Genomic DNA, 19,076 nt, shown 5'->3' on the forward strand with positions numbered 1-19,076 from the left:
AGTTTGCAGGCCAGAGAGGTTCTGATGCAACCTGTATGTGTGTATGCTTGCATGAAAATGCTCACCATAATCATTGTTTTCAGATGAAATAAAGATTCTTCTCTTCAATTTGGTGCCGAAGTGAAGTTTTCCTCAACAAAAGAGACTTGTCATCTGGAATATGTCTCACAGTGTCAATGGATTCATGCATTGTTTTTATTCAACAGAAGGAAGCCGCCACCTCACAGACACTGAGTGTCACCATAATGAGAGCAGAAAACATCCTCTCTCCAGATTATTGTACGTATAGCTATCGATTCGATTTGTTAATGAACATATTGCGACATGCATATTTTGATGTATGATGTGACAAAATCCTTTTGCCCCATTTCCACCTGTATGAGGTAGGCACTGATGTCACAGTTTTCACAAAAAAAAAAAAAAAAAGAGTGTGAAATTGATCATATATTTGCTTTTTTGTCACATCCTTTTTCTCCCGTTATTTATTCCCGACAAAAACTTCGTAGAAGTCTTTAAAAATCCACCTGGTTGACCAAATGTTTCTACTTATTTTTTATTTTTTATGAAGCCCTCTGTCACTACCCTTTCATCCTGATATATGATTAAGACGGTGGATGATCTAAGCAGTGATACACACTTTGACAGAATTTTCAGATAAAAGACCGTCTGGGACTATACCGAGTACTCATTGCTTAACTGGCTGAGATTTTCCCCTCTGAAAATGTCTGAGAAAGCGTCTTCTTTACACAGACAGCTAACTTCAGTTCCCTATATGTAGCCTCTTTTGAAAAGGATGACGTCTTCTCCTCCGAAAGCCCTTCCATAACCACATCAGACTACGGAAACGTTATGTGGATGACATTTTCATGAGGTATGATAGACATCCCGCAGGGTATCTCAATCGCCGCCATGAATATTTCACCGTTAGTCACGATCTACGACACGTGCGTTTTTTTGGACATTCTTGTTAAACACGGGGGCAGGACGTTGGTGACAGGCCTGTGCAGAAAAGAAAAGGACAAACGTTCTGTCTTACGTGGTCAATCATTCCATTCCCATCAGCCAGTTTAGTCGTGTGAGGAGACGCTACACTAAACCTAAACTGTCTATGACAAACAAGCAGATATAGTAGAACACAGATTCAAGGAAAGAGGGTATAATAAAAAGCTTCCTGACACAGGAAGAGCGCCTCATCAAAAAAGTAAAACCTCCACCAAAGAACGGTCTTAGGTGCTTATTTAAAATATTCACCTCTGGGAGAAGATTTTGGAAAAAAAAAACTATATGAAAACACTGGCACATTTTGAGCTCTGATCCTCTATTTAAAACAATGAATCCCAAGTTTGACCCAAAGTAGTGTACAAACGTGCCCCTACCACACACACACACACACACACACACACACACACACACACACACACACACACACACACACACACACCCATTAACAGGAAAACAATGAAAGTCAGAAGCACTACAATCTCGTTCCACAAGTAAATGCAATCTATCTTAATCAAATGACCATATGTAGGAACTGTGCAGGAATTCCATAAAGAAACTAAAAACCGGGATAGCAGAGCACAGGAGCTGCATCCAGACCCAGGACCTACCAAACCTGGTGGCAGTGCACTTTTCATCCAATGGCCTCTCTCAGAAGAGAAAAAGAGAGTGATTCCAGAAGTCTGAGAAAAATGAGATCAAACATTTTCCCTAAAATAAATGAAAAAAAAGAAGTGGTAACCATGTTGTGGTGGTTACCGCGATGCCCGTCAACATGTTCACGTTCCGAACCCATGAGTACTCAATTTCAATTCAATTTCAGTTCAATTTTATTTATATAGCGCCAAATCACAACAAAAGTCATCTCATGACACTTTACAAATAGAGCAGGTCTAGACCGACTCTTTATAATGTTATTACAGAGACCCAACAGGTCCCACCATGAGCAAGACCTTTGGAGACAGTGGCAAGGAAACCCTTCCTTTTAAGAGGCAGAAACCTTGAGCAGAACCAGGACTCTGGGGGGGGGGGCAGCACCAGCAGTAGCCATAGCAGCTATAATAATAATAACAATGGAAATATGACTGATAATAGGAGTCACAGCTGTAATAATAACTGAGATATGATTAATAGCAATAACAACTTTAATAGTAACGGAACTACGACTAATAATAATAACTGTAGTGATGAGAGTCAGGCAGGCCCATGGCAGCAGCAGCACCCAAGCGTACCAGGACCACGATCCACAGGAACCTGCGAGACGACAAAGCACAAAGAAACTCCGGGGGAAGATATAAAGTTAATAACATGCATTGGACTGTGATGAATGTGTAAAGATGGGGAGGGAGAGGAGGAAAGCTCAGTGCATCATGGGAAGTCTCCCCAGCAGTCTAGGCCTATAGCAGCATAACTAGGGGGCTGGTCCAGGCAGGTCTGAGCCAGCCCTTAACTATAAGAAGTTTTAAGCCTACTCTTAAAAGTAGTAGTAGTTTCTGAGTACTATGAGTACATAGTTTCTTTTCTCTTTGGCCTTCAGCAGTAAAAACTTTATGAATCTGGCTGCGCAGGTGGTTGAACTGCAGCTCTTCACCACTTTTGTAATATACAACAGCAGTTGCACGTTTACGACTTCCACATATGACATCTATATGACCTTAGAGCCTTTAAGTACTCACACAACCCCAGAGTGTGGTGTTACTGTGTGAAGTTGGGGTTGGGGGAATATTGCATGCGCTGGATTTTATTTTTCTCCCCGGTAATGCTTACAGACCAGACCGGCGACAGTTTTTTGGTGTACTTGTTGGTTCTGCCAATGTTTAAGTTCCTGTCCTGTTAACATGGTTTCAAGTTTTATATATTCATGACGAAATAAGCCAAAATCAAAGTTAAGTTAAAGGGAAAAATTAAACTAACTTGCTTCATCGGGACTGTGTGGGCGTGGTTTCATCAGATTTGAGTGACATCGTGTTTTTCCAACAAACCCCTGTGGCTTTAACACCAACATTAAGTACTATTTGGAAAACCAGGTGTGGGGGGGGGGGGGGGGGGGGGGCATGAAATGGTTGCTGAGGAGCAGGGAAAATCATCTATTAATCCTCTTCCTGTTCTCAAACGCCAGGGTCCGAAGCAGACTGCTATGTTACCGTATGTCTCCCCTCCACATCCCCGAGGGTCGACAGGACAACAGTCGTGGCAAACAGCAAAAACCCAGAGTGGAATGAAACCTTTACTTTCAAGGTCAATGACAATTTCAAGGTGAGACCGCTGAGTAATTGAAGTGCTCAGTTTGAACATGAATGTAACATAGTGGATAGTAGATATTACATGTAGAGTGTGCTACCCTCTATTCGTCACAAAATCCATACAAGGCCTCCATCTGGCGTCCCCTGTGACGACAAAATACAGCCCCATTTCACTGAAGATGTTAAGCTAATTATCATAAAGGTGCCTGGAACCTCAAAGCCATTTTATTATCAAAAGTGAACATGCCACATGGCCAAAAGACAACCCATGTGCGAACAAACTCCAAATACAGCCCTTCACCTCGTCACGTCAGCGTAGTCTTTTGTCCAGTTTTTCAGTGTTATCAGCCTTCTCCGTGGAAAATTCAAAAGGGAATTGGTGCTTTTATGTGTGAAATCTGTTGTAAATGTTGCTTTGTGCCAATGGTGTTGCCCACTATAGGCTACTCACCCATGCAGTTAATGGAAATCTCCAAACAAGTAAATAAATAACCCTTGAAGAACCTTTTGTCAAGGGCACAAACAAAAAAAGTTTTCTGGTGAGCCCCGCCCCGCCATAAAGACTGTGCTGTATTTCCAGAACACTCTTGGGATATGTCTGTATGACGAGGACCCCCTGAAGTACGACAACCTGATCTCCGCCCTAAAGTTTGATATCAGCAGTCTGACTGTAGGGAGGAAGGAAACTAAGGAATTCATCGTAGACCCTGAGGTAAAGACATCAAACATACCCTCCGCAGCACCCATAGACTTGAAAAGGGTACTGTAGAGGCCATTATCAAGCAAAATGGATGTGAGGATTTGCTGCTTTATCTGTGTTATATCATTGTAAATACAGTTGGGGGGTTTTTTTGTGTGTGGGGTGGGGGGGGGGGAGAAAGTCGGAGAAAAGCAAACAATTTGAAGTGATCACCTTGGACTCTGGAAATTGGAAGCAGGGATTGTTTTGGAAGCAGGGAACACTGTTTTCTGACATTGTGTAGACTAAACCAATAGTAGATTCAAATCAGTCCATTGATAAATAACACAAACAATAATTTGTTGCAAACCTAGTGAAATGAAGGGAGAAATAACGTACTGCAGATTAGGGGTGGCGGTGATATGTACTTGATTTCACTTTTTAGCGCAATGTTACGAACACAAATGTGAAAATGTGCATTGAATCTGGTTTAGCTTGACCTCAAAATGTCTCTATAACATGAGGGATCATGTCCTGGTTGGTTTCACCAGACACTGCTGCTGGTTTGCTATCATTTAAAAATCACACATTTTCCTGCCTTCTTCTCTGTGGTCAAAGGGCAAACTCTGGATGGCTTTCGAGCTGCTGGAAAGGTAAATTTCCTTTGTTTGTTTTTTAACTTTTATTTAATTTTAGTGGATTGGTTTGAAATCATTTGTGTTTTTTCTTTTTTTCTTTTTTTTTTTTAGAAAGAAGGTTTTCAGTCACCTCAAAGATGCCTCCTTAGCGGTAAGGTCTCCACATATACACACCCTACTAAAAGACAATCTGAATCCAGCAACCAAGCATTTAAAGAAGATAAGTGAGGGGGGCCACGTATCCATATTTAGCAAATATTGCAAACACAGTGTTTAAATTGTCCTGTCTTCCGGCAAAGTCGTGCAAATTGGCTGGAAATAAGCACAATATGCAAATTTCACATTTATGTACTGACGTAAAACGAAGAGGGATGCTGCTCCATCAGTCATCTATGGACTAACCCGAGTGTTGAAGAGGTTCTGTTAATCCGGTGAACAGCTGCTCTGTGTGCTTGTATAGATTAGAATCCAACCTGGCAAATACAGCAACAAGTACATCACCAACATAATTCATTTCACTAGCTTTTTTTTTTTTTTTTTTTTTAATCTTCTAAATTCTGTGAGGTAAGAAGATAATTAGCATATTCGAATTTTAGCTAAATTACATTATCCTGCTAACTAAACCCGGGCTAGCTTTTTTCCTGTTGCCTTCTGCAACAACTGCAGTTTTGTTTTAAAAATAGATTTCAACTTATTTTACATTTTTTTTTCTTTGTTATTCACGTCAACTGAGTCAGCAACAGCCCACTGTAGCTGGGTCAGCGTAATGGTGAAGGGTTGGGGCGGAGCCACGGGACCCAGCCGGGTAACCTTTTGCAATTGGCTGGGGGAGGGGGACAGACACGGGAGAGAGAAGACAACTGCAGTGGGCCACTCCTCAACCGCCCAGCCGTATGCCCTGCATGTCAAACTGCTGTTGAAATATCATTAAATATGCTGCAGAAAGTTTGGGTTTTTGAGTGAAATGGCTTCACGCGTTCAAGGTCCCCCAGCAGATAAATCCGACCACCGCCAGCCGATCACAATAAGTTTGTCCAGTCTTTTGGTTCATGACCAAAGCTGCACTTTCACAGAGTCGCTAGTGCGGCTGTAGACTTCGCGTATTGTTGGATCGATGGAGACCTGAGGTCATTTATTCCAGTGGATGGCCAGTAGTGGACTGGTGCTGCCATGTTGGATCTCTCCAATTTCTGCATTGAAACGGGACCATCAGTGACTGACAGCCATAAACTAAATATTTTGGTTGAATTTAGACAAAAGAAAACAGTTTTAACTTCTTTTCCACATTGAAGCTTAAAGTGAATATCATTTATGATGATAATGGTGATTATAATGTAACATTACTACAAGCCATTATTGGGGTGCTCTGCTGCTCATGGTCACGTAACGCTTGCTATTGTTGAACCATTTCACTAATCATGAGAACCAAGTTACAATAAATGCTCTGGGCTTTCTTGCATGTGGTTTTTGGCGGTTTTGTCTAAAACCATAAAAGAAAGAGGTTCCAATGCACTTTTCCAGGGGTGGAAATTTGCGTCGACAAAGACAAAGAACATTGTACCAAAACAGAAGGGCAAGTTGTGCATGTGGTGTTTTTTTTGGCTCATTCAACAGAAGCAAGCTGTCTCCTACTGGACCTTGAATGTCACCATACTGAAAGCCAAAAAACGTCACTCCACAGATTACTGTAAGTGTTGCCTGCACTTCACATGAGGTTTTTTTTTGTTGTTTTTTTTAAGTAACACATTTGTGCTGTGCATGCTTTGGAATGACATGTAATGACTTTCACCCGCTTTATTTGAAATGGTAAATGGTCTTCACTTACGTAGCGCTTTTCAACCGTCGCGGTTCCCAAAGCGCTTCACAGTTCAGGTCTCATTCGCCTGGATTGATTGGATTTTTGAACCTTTTCACACGAAAGCGACACATACAGTGTCTGATGTCCATTTTCCCGCCTTTTCCTGTGTACGCGGTGAAGGGTCTGAATCCGACTGCTATGTCATTCTGTCTCTCCCCACGGCAACGGCGAGGACCTACCGCACAAAAACTGCTTCAAACAGTAACAACCCGGAGTGGAACGAAACTTTCAGCTTCAGGACTCCTGTCCACGTGAAAGTGAGTCTACTCAATATCGGCATGCCATCAAACACCAGAATAATCTTTCTCCACTGGTGTAGAAAGTAGATTCATATTTAAATGACAGGTTTTCAAATACTTTTTGCCACATTTTTAACGGCCAGTTGCTTCTTTAAGTTGCGAAGAGGAGGGAAAACCAGCAGTGAGCTCCTCTGCTGTTTCCCCAGAACATTTTAGAGATCAAGCTGTACGACGAGGACGCCATGGCGCGTGATGACATAATTTCCACACTTCTGTTCGACATCAGCAACCTCGAGATTGAGAAGAAGGAGACCAAGGTCTTCACCATAAACCCTGAGGTAAAAGCAACGCCGGAATACAGAAACATACCTCTGCAACACTTGCAGCCATTTTAATGCATTTGGGAAGAAGAAAGTAGTGTGTCGTGTGTGTACTTGACTATTAAACAAACAAAGTATGATTGAATTTTATTCCCTTGTCCACTTTTTTTTTTACAGACAGGGGACACACTTCTAATAGAGTTTGAGCTACTTCAGAGGTAACTAACTTGTATATTGCTGTTTTTACTTTGCTTTCTCTCCTTCAGTTCTTCCAATACACTGTATGATCTGGTTGAACATAAAGAGTGTGTGTCTTTTTGTAGTGAGGACCCCCCTTGTGACTATCTCACCAATGGCATCCTCGTGGTAAGACTTCTGGCGTGGCATCAGCTTGCGTGCACCTAAATACTTATACACTCCAGGGGTCCACTGTTACTGTCAGCGCTGTTGATCACGAACTTGGACCATGAGAAGCCATGTAATTCCCAAGTCTTATTGAAATTGTGGTTGCTTACTAAATTAAAAAAAAACAGCAGCAGATAGACAACTGCAGTGGAATTCTTTTCAAAAAGTTGGCATTAACACTTGAAGATGAACTCTGTGACGTTCTGCATGTTGTTGTTTAGAGGTAACTGAGTGATAAAATGCAACAGGGAATCAACAGGGAACCAAGCATCCAAGGTCACGCAGTCCCATATACGTTTCATGGGAAGCCAAACATAATTTGACATGGGAATTGAGCAGTGGCTTCGAGCGCGATTCTGTAGCTTGTCCAAACAATAACCGTGAATTACAAATGTATCTTCCTTTGATTACTCCAACCAATATCTCCCTGTGTCTTCCAGGGTGCCCCGTTCTCTGCACTGGATGTCGACGCTGACAAGTTACTGAGCCGTATGTAGGCTACAATTCTGTCATGTTCAATAAGTCAGGTTGAAATGAGCTTTACCTACCGAAGCTTCCACTGTCCCGTTTGCCAAATAGTTGTTTCTGGATTGGAAAGAAGGATTCAGGCCAGCTTCACAGACACGAAGGACTGTATTGTTATGGAACTCATAAGAATGTGGAAAAATCACCTAATTAGGTGCAACAATTAGGTGATTGCCATTAAATTCAAAGCTGATCTTATCAACATTTTTTAGATTAGAGAGCATAACGTGAAAGAGGTCATTCGAGGTAACGAACCCACAGTGAATTATCCCTCATCTTTGCAACTCCCCTCGGCTCTACGAAGCGCCTTGATTCACCATCACTGCTGTCATAAATGTTTCCAGCAGCAGCAAACAGATTTTTTTTCGGCAAAGGAGCTCGGAAGACCGATAAAGTTAGTGAGTAAAAAAAAAATTAGCCGGTGAACAAAGGAGCATTGGAACATTCAGCGACTAAAGAACCAGATATTTCCCTCGCGAATTGGTGGAGACCAAACCGGAGCTAAAAGGAGAGTGAGCATAAGGGGGCTTTCACAACAGGGACCTGGGCCCGGATCAGAGTTGACCCCAAAGCCCTGTTCGTTTGATTATTGTGAACTCTGTGTACCGTACCCGGGCACGGTTCCACTTGGAAAGGTGGTCTCGAGTACGGATCATGTGTGAAAACGACTTTAGACTTACAATCGCCGTGTTTCCAGAGACACAACTCCAAATGAATGTTAATGATGGCTCTGTATCTGCTGGGTGTATTTTGGTGCTATTTCCAGTGAGCATTGCAGCCTGAGTGTGGCTGTTTAGTCTTTTTTTAAGTTTGCAAAGCCTCTCATTTTTTGCAAGTCAACGGGCTGTGGAAGAGTCTCACCAAGGGACGGACAACAAAAATCAAGAATCCTTTGAGAAGTCATCATCAGGACAAATTATTGACCGTAGTATAATGATAACTATTGCTTGTGATTTATGAAACCACAGCAAAATTGTATTGATCAGTTTTCCTCTTGCTAATCTTTTGCCAGGTGTTGGGGCCAAGGTGCTGAAACTGAGGGGTGCCTATGAGGAGAATCAAACACTCAACGCAAAGGAAACCCCAAAACTGCGTTTCTACATCAACAGGGACTTGGAGACCGAGCTAGGAGTGGCAGTGAGTCTTTTAGTGTTACCTGTTTGACAGACAGATGTCAGCTGTTTTATTTGTGAAAGGTGTTCCCCATCAACTGCACTTATCCTCTTCTTGCAACACACAAGGGAGGAATGAAGGAATGGAATAAAGAAAGAGAGGAAAGAAACATTTTCACCCTCGTGTTATTCTTTTTTAAGGACATCGCTTTAGCTGCCACAAACCTACAGTGCATGTGCCTCGTCAAAATGTATAACACGGCATTTTTTTTTATCTCTTTGTCCGTCAGCCCTCCGATGATACATTTGCCTCCACTACGGCGATGGAAGCGTCCATAAATCTCCAGCCACTACCAGCCAAACATGCAGGCAAAGTGTCCCTTGTTATTGATCAGGTACGAACTTAAGAGGTAGCCCCAGCCTAGGCCTTTAATGGGGCCCCTTGCTATTTGCTTCAGATATGTCATATATAGTGAGTCCTTCACTTCCTTGCCGCTTCCTCCCTCTGGTAGTAGCTTCAATAAAGACACTGTGGCAGAGAGTGATGCAAGCCAGCCTTTGTTTTATAGTAACGTGGCATTTTTCCCCATCACAGGACTCAGTGGATTTAGACGTGGAAACGCATGAAGGGTGAGGTGCTTCCTACTTTCATTATACGATACATCCAAAAAAAGTATGTGGACACCCAAATGTTACACCTGGATGTGATTGCTGAACACCTCATTCCAAAACCAGGGGCGTTAATCTGCTGCTATATAAGCCTCCACTCTATTGGGGAGGCTGTCCGCCAGATTTTGGAACCTGGCTCCAGGGACTTGCTCCCAAATCGAGTATTACAAGAGTATTAGTTAGAGTCGACCACCTGATGTTGGTGTTCCGGGTCATCCCAAAGGTGTTGGATGGGGTTGAGGTCAGGTCTCAGTCAAGTTCTAACTGGAAACTTGCTTTTACCTTGGAAATCCACAGCAAGGAGAAGCGTCTTGCAGTGCGCCTGGACTTTGACATTCCACCTCAAGAGAAAGAGTATCTGAAGAAGAGGAAAGCTGTGGTGGCACAGACTTTGAAGAAGCTTTTAGGCCTTGGCTCTCAACCTGAACCTAAAAAGGTAGAGTGCAACTCACTAACACATTGTTACTTTTGAAAAAATTGAATTGAATTTGCCCTTATCCACCTCCCTGCCCAACGGGTTAATGCAAGTGGGCCAGATGTCAAGACCAATATATGTAACAGCAACTTCATGCATTCTACACCAACACAGTTACAAGCACACGTCATCTCATATACATACATGGTAGAAATGTTCAAATGTGTACAGTATAATAACCACAATGCCGCATATGTCACAGAAAATACATACATTCATACATGTACACCATGTTCTGTATCCCTAGATATAATACAGCTCTATGGATGGCAATCTCGGTTCATCAGTTAGATGGATAAAGATGGATATTCCCTACAGGATGAATTGTAATAACTTTTCATCTCCGTCTTTCATCTTTCATTATGTCAAAATTTCGATTTTGGTTTATGACCAAAATACCTGCCAACAAACTAAAGACGTTCCAATCAGCCTCAGCTGTGCTTTGTTTCGTTCTAATTAGCAAATGTCTGGATGCTAACATGCTAAACTAAGACGGTGACCATGGTAAACATTAAACGTTACACATCAGCATGTTAATATTGCCAATTTGAGCACGTTAGCATGCTGACGTTAGCATTTGCTTTGAGGCTCCACTTAGTCGAAGTACAGTTCCACAGAGCTACTAGGACCACATCATCTCTCTATCCTCTGTCCAGGTGCCAACTATAGCAGTGGTGGCTTCAGGGGGAGGGGCCAGAGCAATGACAGGCCTGCTTGGTAGTCTGAGGGGCCTGAAAGATATAGGGGTCCTGGATGCTGTCAGCTACGTCACTGGTGTTTCTGGATCCACATGGTAAGCGGAACCAGTTGAGTAGTCAATGTCCACAGTATCTTGACACCAATCTTCTCATCATACATTTTGCACTGGGAAAAAGAAAGGCAAGCCCTCGTTGGGCTGTTCCTCAAAGAAAGGTTAGAATAACATTGGTTTGGCTAGAAAACAGAATATATCAGTGTTTTATGTTGGGGATTGAGCCACGGGTTAGAAAGGAAGAAGGCACCAAGACTTCTATTTGGTCGGCTGGTACAGTTGCTTCATTTCTGTGGAAGATCCAAAATGCCGAATTGAAAACGAATCAAACAAAGAGATTAAGTGAAATACAATACAAGTGTTTTAATGTGAAAGCTTGTCTGTCGTGGTACCCATGGTCCCACCCCTAAGTTTCAACAGTATGTGTGTTATATTTCACTGTATTTCTTTGTTTGATTTGTGTTTAATGAGGCATTTTAAATGTCTCCGTACATTCTCAGCATCTCAACTCTTCCAGCACAATGTATTGGGTTTCTCATTTTATCCAGATTAGGAAGGCCCAGCTTCTTTTGTACTGCACTATTTAGACGATATCACTGGTAACTCCACCGGCCTGGGGGCAGGGTAGACAGCCATGTAACCTCCATGTCACATGGTGTCACCAGCCACCTCTCTTTCATTGAGGAGTTTAACTGTGAGGCCAGAGCGCATGGGAGATGAGTTGGTACAGCGGTTTATTCCACTTGTTAACAAAGTGTTATATCCGGACTTTAACCAGTAATGCACCCAATTTGAAAGAGTTCTGTTTAGCCTAGCTTGTGAACTAAAATGCGCTTTTTCTTTCATAAAGAAAAACTACGTTATGTTTAAGAAAATGCTGGCAACCCCTGTCCCTGTCTAAGTTTGCCTGGTTATGTGAATTGTTTGTAGATCATTGAACACTATCATTTCCCGTGCGTACAGGGCTATGTCTATGCTGTATCAGGAAGCTAACTGGTCACAGGGGGACATGGACATCATCATCTCAGCAGCGAAGGAACAGATGACCAAGAGCGTCCTGAGTGTCCTCTCTCCTGAGAAACTGCAGTATTACAGTGAGGAAATGGAAGAGAAAGGGAACGAGGGTTACATTGTGTCACTCATTGACATGGCGGGCCTGGTCCTTGAGCACCTCGTCTTTGGGAAGGTCAGCAGCTGAAACACTTTTCAATCACATATGACATTGAAAGCTTAAAATGAGGGTGCAAAGATGAACATTTCTTCGGTCATATTCATTACATGTGGTTGGAATTACAGAAAGTCACCAGTACCCTGTCTGAGCAGCAGAGAGCAGTGAATGAAGGCCAAAACCCTTTACCCATATACACTGCCGTCAATATGAAGGAAGGGTTAAAGGGCTGTGTATCTGAAGCTGGTAAATATCCTGGAAGATGTCTTTATTTGTATTTTAATCACTATAATAGCTGAAAGATGACACTTGTCCATGTAATCCTGAACATATTGTGTGCAATGTGATTGAAGCCCAAAGACATAATACTGCATATCAAATGGAAATGTTGACAGCTGGACTACATTGTGTATTGCACATACAACTGTAGGTTTGATCATGTGGAACTAAAGTGAAACCTATGAATTCCAAGTTGTTGTCATGTAAAATGTATCCCTAACTTTTCAGCTGAAATTGATTGCAACCGTAGGCATATGGGAATGTTCAGCAGGACAAGTCTGATAACATAATTAAATTAAAAATAAAAGATTCAGGACACATACACACCCCCTGAAAGAACTATGACTGAAAATTGTTGTTGAGTTTGCTCTCCTAACACTGTAACAAATCTTGTTGACAGAGTGGTGCGAGTTTACCCCCTATGAGGTAGGCATCCAGAAATACGGGGCATTTGTCCAAACTGAGGACTTCGGGAGTCAGTTCTTCCTTGGTCATATCATCAAGAAACTCCCAGAAGTCCGCCTCCCCTACCTGATGGGTAAGACCACTGTTTCTGTTTCAATGTCAATGCACAGCACTACAATACCAATTTAGAGTAATCCCATGTTTCTTTTTATTTTTCAACATTGTCAGGAATATGGAGCAGTGTCTTTTCTATCAACCTGACCCAGCTGTGGACGCTTGCTACCGGGTCCAAGCCTTCTTGGATCCCCTGGCTCGGACCAGATGTCAGCAACATAGGTACGGCTACTTTCTTTTATAGTGCACCAAAACACATAATTAGACTTTACACAAATGAAAAGAATAAGGCTGGTGTTTCTATAATTCTCTTGTGAACAAACCCAATTAAAAGACCGAAGGTGTTATTCCATCTTTCAATAATGTGGGATGGACTAAAAGATTGTAGAAGACTACATTTCCCACATTCATCACAATGAAAGGTGAATGTCTCTCGCTGCAATGGTGTGTGGCTCATTGATCAACGGAATAAGATATATCAGGCTTTGGCTACACAATACTTGTCAGGAGGATCCATTTATTGTTGGTTTCAGTCATTGCATGGGATTGTTGACAATAAGAAAAATATAAAATATTGCCAGCCTAATCATTTGAAGTGTATTTTTGAAAGCTTTTTAAGTCTTAATCACTACCATGGACTAAGAAAGTGCTGACACTTCCATAAATGAAATGTCTGTATCACTAAGATGTTGTGTTCTTTTGACAGAGGTTGACACTGAACCATCAACTCTGGACACATACCTCATCAATCCAATCACCAATATCGCCAGCACAATGACTAATTTCTTCAAAAATCGCCCAGTCATCGCTGAAATGTACAATTTTATGCGTGGTTTCTTCCTGCACAGGAACTACAATAAACACAGCAACTTTGTTGCCTGGAAAGGTAGGTGCTCCCAGTCCTGCTATTGATACGTTGCTTGCACTGTACACTTTCCCCCACAATTCAAAGGCTTTTGAACAATACCAGGCCTCTAGCTGCAATGTAATACGGTTAAATTAAGTTAAAGTAGTACATTTCAGGGTACCTGAGCAATGTGACCAACTGACCCCTCCTGATTATAACCAACTGAATATGGTGGAGATTGTTTTCAAGCACTTGAAGCTACCTGGCAGGTACCTGGTACATCAGGTACAGTCAGGGCTCCTGTTTTTTCGGTCTTGACGAGATTTTATTGCATTTTATATCCCTAACCCTTATTGCGTCTTAGTAGAAAGTCTGTCCTGTCTTTGCTGCCACTTGTCTTTTGCAGCCTGTCCAAGACCCTCTTCAAGAAGTGTGGCTCTTTCAGAGACTTTGTTCCTAAAGGTTTTGTTCTGAGCAGTTAGATGTTGCAATATTAAACTTCATGAGGTTGATCCTGATGTTTTCTTCTACGTCTTTTTCTGACTTCCAGGTGCCCGCTAAAGTGCTTGTATTTGGGAGTAGAGAATCTGTTTTTGTAGACTTTAGTCAGGTATCCTTATTACTTGACCGGTCCATCTGTGCTTGTGTTAAATTATGCTGGTGGCAACCCCATGGTTGCAATGCAGTCAGTGTTCTTCCTCTAGGGCACTGATTTGTTTGTGTCTTTCCAGCTGATGCTCCAGATTTTTTAGAGCCATCTCTGTTGGTAGGACCCCATGGCTCCATGGCGTTCATGATTCTACTGTTGGGATCCCTGCTCCATACATAGAGTGGGAAGATCAGCTGCCTTATGTACAAGCAGTTTGGTCCTACTTGTATGTCCTGGTCCTCAAGTACTTCTCCTGAGTTTTGCGGGAAGCGTGTTGTAAGAGATTAGACTGCCAGGGTAGAAAAAGTGTTTTCAAGGCAAGTATTGTCAGTGTGTATTGCTGGTTGAGGTGCAGTATAGGGCTGCCCGGTGGTGGCTGGTGGAGAACTTCCTCATGTTCATTGCCTGTCCAGGGAGACCTATATGCCAAGGCAAATGCACCAATAATGTAGATCTGAATGAGCATATATGGCATTATCACTAGCATACGGAAGCTCCAGCCGTGGAAACCTTGTACTCGGCCTTACTTATTTTAGTATAAAAACTGGCCATCTATTCTGAATTAAGAGGCAAGTTTTGGCTGGTAAAATGGAGAATGGCTGTGCTGAATAGATAGGGGGCAGTGATATACCCCTTCATGACCCCTGTTTGACCTTGAAAGGCTGTATTTTGTTTCCCTTGGTGCTGAGAGGAGAAGTTTGATGTACGTTGCCAACTCTTGGTTCAAAGGAAAACACAAGCTTCTCTTCCACAACAAGGTAGTGACTTTCCAAAGGAGGTTCAGCTATAGAACTGCCCTGCAATAGCATACTGAGCAGCATTCACTCACAGCCGAATACACAATCAAACTAGTTTGTTTTGACTCAATATACTGAATTTGCTAGCTAGAGCCAACAGTGCAGGACAAACTGCAAAAACCACAGGTCTGCATCAGACATTCAATTTCACTTGCTTGGTGTGTCAGGGTCCTTGCATAGCTTACTGGGGCAAGGTAGCATCCCTGCACATAATGGATACCTGAGGACAGACAAGTTCAGCGCAGAGGACAACTGGCAATATGTGTGGGCCAGTGATTTCATTTTCTGTTTCCTAGTCCACCACCAATTCTTGCAGCTGACTGAACGTTCATTTGTTATTATCTCCTTCTCTGTTTCCTGTCCAGAAACACATCCAGACACCTTCCCAAACCAACTGACCCCTAGTGATTCCACTCTGTGCCTGGTTGATTCTGGTCATGCCATTAATATTGGCTGTATACCTGTCCTGCGGCCAGAGAGAGATGTGGATGTCATCATATCTCTGAGTTACTCATGGGACCCAGACCACGTCCTCAAGGTAAACAGCAGGAGGAGGTCATCTGGGAAGAAACACAATGTTTCCAATTTCCGTCAATATTATCGATACTCTCTATGATCGTGTTTAATCTATCAGGTCCTAGAGAAGACAGCTGCTTACTGTAAAGACCATGGCATCGCCTTTCCCAGTGCTGATTTTCCCAGTCTGGAAATGGGGCCTCAGAAGGAAGTCTACATCTTCGAGGATAAGGAGAATCTCAAGGCCCCGATAGTGGTTCATTTCCCACTCGTCAATGCCACATACAAACACTTTAAACGCCCAGGTATGCCAATTTTAAGAGGCTGAATTTCACTGCAACAATGTTGTTAGTTGATGAGGGTTTACTCTTCAAGCTAGCCTGATTATCTTGGAAGGTATGGAGCTGGTTGATAATGGAAGGACAGGGTACTCGCATTGCTTTTTCCATCCTGAAATGGGTTAGAGACAGAGAGAGGGATGCAGAGACACAGGAAGACAGACAATAACAGCTTTAATAGTAACAGAACTATGACTAATAATAATAACTGTAGTGATGAGAGTCAGGCAGGCCCATGGCAGCAGCACCCAGGCATACCAGGACCACGATCCACAGCAACCTGCGAGACGAGAAAGCACAAAGAAACTCTGGGGAAGAAATAAAGTTAGTAACATGCATTGGAGGGACATGAATGTGTAAAGATGGAGAGGGAGAGGAGGAAAGCTCAGTGCATCATGGGAAGTCCCCCAGCAGTCTAGACCTATAGCAGCATAACTAGGGGCTGGTCCAGGCAGGCCTGAGCCAGCCCTTAACTATAAGCGTTATCAAAAAGCAAAGTTTTAAGCCTACTCTTAAAAGTAGAGAGTGTGTCTGCCTCCCGGACCCAAACTGGGAGCCGATTCCACAGGAGAGGAGCTTGATAGCTGAAGGCTCTGGCTCCTGTTCTGCTTTTGGAGACTCTAGGAACCACAAGCAACCCTGCATTCTGGGAGCGCAGCGCTCTTGTGGGGTAATAGGGTACTATGAGCTCTTTGAGATATGCATACATGTAACAAAGATCCCTGGCCAGATGCCAACTGGGGACGTTCATGGTCGGCATCTTAACCCCAAGGCTAGTCTGACTCACCGGTTGTAGGCTGCTAGGGTAAGTCTGCCATTGGCCAACTATTTCAGTTAGCGTTCTCCTCCCCTTCCACGATCTGCGTGTTTGCAAAGGCACCGTCGTTGCATCCTGGGCTCAGCGCCGCCCAAGATGAGTGTGATGGTATAAAGACATACAAACAAGCCAGAGTGTTTTTTCCCCCTATCCCAGAATGATAATAGGTCAGCCAGACCTTTCTCCAAAGTGTGGAGATGGCTATATGAGACTCCCCCAACAGGGCACCACATACATTCTGCTTATTGCAACTGATGTTAAACACTGCCCACTTGGGGAATCAACCAGTCACCCTGAGAACTTTTTAATTACTGAGAATTAGGTGCAATTCGACTTGAAAGTCAATGAAAGAGCTTCATGTATTTAGCTAAGGGCAGCTTTCGTTGTCAGTGGCAATCGATTGCTTGAGGCAACATCATTTTTATTATTTTTATTCTATTTTGTGTCTCAAGCATTTTTCTCCTTATGTAGATGAATGTTGGCTTGTTTATTCGTTACGAAGTGAAAGTATTCATGCATTTATCCTTTCAGAACAATAAATATGTTCGTGTGTCGTCCCTCATGAAACCTGATTTAACTAATTATATCATTATCATATGACTTGACAGGCGTAAAGCGTGAGACTGAGGAAGAAATAAAAGCCGGGGAGGTGGATGTGAGCAGCAGCAACTCTCCGTACACCACCAAGAACATGACCTACTCCAAAGAGGATTACGAGGCTCTGGTGGAGTTAACCTCATACAACATCATAAACAACAAGGAGAGCATCCTTGAAGCCTTGCGCAAGGCCCTCGAGAGGAAGACTTAGGAGGCCTCTTTTTCTGCAACAAGCTTCTTTGTGTAGCCTTGAAAAGTCACTTTTGTAATGATGCTACGAAAGAAGACATGTAGCCACTGTGTTTGGTATTAAGCTTGGTATCTCTCTTGTCCGATATTCTAACATTGGGGCCACTTGATATAAATGATATACATAATGGATTCCTCATAATCAAGAGTACTTGACACAGGACTTTCTTATGTGCTGCGGTTGAGGTTGCAAATGGAACATTATCTGTTGATAGTGCCATAAATAATGTGCCAGTCCTGTTCTTCAAAGTATGGTTCCCTAATCGAATACCACAGCATGCGATGATCAGTAGGGTTATGGGTTAAAACAGCTATTTCTGATGTATATTTACCGCTTTTCTTGCAGAGTGATTAAACTACGCATGATAGCCATCTTAATCATATTCAAATCCTTTTTTTTTCTTTTTTGTGGGGGAGGACCCCTACCTTATTGTGTCCCCTCCACTTTGGATGTTACGCCCTCGGTATTAAGCCTAGTATGACTCGCTTGTGTAGGACACACAGGATATTTAGCTTAGCAACGCTTTAAACTGCTGCCTCAAGAATAAGCAATAGTGAGTCTTACAATCTCTAATTATTTATTATATCTGTCACAATGATAGAATTCATCATCAGGAAGTGAGCAACTAATCAGATTTTACATGCATGCAAACAAACAAAACCCTAGCCCTTTTATTGTACATTATTTTTTTTATTTTTTTTTGTAGTATTAAACCACCATGGAAACATTAAATGTGTAAATAATCAGCAGCAGCGTGGAAGTGGAAAACGTTCAACACCCAAACAAGCTCACTGACTGCTGTATCATAGTTTACAACACAACGTAGCAAAAAAAAAAAAAAGACACGAAATGTGTCGAATAAATGAAGCAAAGTCTGCGAGTGAGTTCAGGCTATTAACTCGAGTGCACACTCCACTCTCCTGCAACACACTGAACATCCAATGCAACCGCTGTTTGGACTGCCGGTGCATTGGAAACCACACTTTAAGACAGTAGCTGCAGACCTCCGGTCTGTGCTGTTGCGGCCCGAGACCGGCTTTAATGGTTCACTTTCCACAGAGATGCCGGGGATTAGCGCTTCGTTTCACGGAGATAAACTACATATACGTTTTATGCTTATACACATATTGTGGGCAGGTGTGTCTTGGCAGCCACCGTGTGCCAAGCACATTGCTTCAGTCGATTTGATTGGCCCTGCTGTGGATCGCAATTAATAAAAAAAACAATGCTGTTTTCTTCCTCTTGAAGCACACGTGAACTATCTTCGTCTCATGTATTTGTTATTTTGTTGGTTTGTCGGTGTGGATTGAACAGATGGAAGGCTGCTGGCTTCTTGCGTCAAGTGTGAACTTGAGGGAAGGCTTGTCTCCACGCTGGATGTGCAGA

At 42.7% G+C, this 19,076-nt stretch overlaps 1 protein-coding gene across 1 annotated transcript; it reads left to right on the forward strand.

Annotated features, from left to right (window-relative positions):
• The first annotated feature begins 176 nt into the window (after nt 1–176).
• LOC139294641 (cytosolic phospholipase A2 beta-like) lies at nt 177–17,711 on the forward strand. The gene is given in 24 exon segments (XM_070916562.1): nt 177–279; nt 3,119–3,255; nt 3,823–3,954; nt 4,540–4,574; nt 4,671–4,710; nt 6,105–6,246; nt 6,538–6,674; nt 6,863–6,994; nt 7,154–7,194; nt 7,300–7,342; nt 7,822–7,894; nt 8,919–9,043; nt 9,309–9,413; nt 9,614–9,648; nt 9,985–10,123; nt 10,819–10,955; nt 11,877–12,099; nt 12,210–12,327; nt 12,761–12,898; nt 12,994–13,101; nt 13,586–13,765; nt 15,538–15,710; nt 15,807–15,993; nt 17,452–17,711. Coding segments are annotated over 24 exon segments (2,883 nt in total). The 3' UTR covers nt 17,652–17,711.
• The last annotated feature ends 1,365 nt before the right edge of the window (nt 17,712–19,076 follow it).

This window comes from Enoplosus armatus, chromosome 12 (assembly GCF_043641665.1).
Source record: "Enoplosus armatus isolate fEnoArm2 chromosome 12, fEnoArm2.hap1, whole genome shotgun sequence".
Lineage (NCBI taxonomy): Eukaryota > Metazoa > Chordata > Actinopteri > Centrarchiformes > Enoplosidae > Enoplosus > Enoplosus armatus.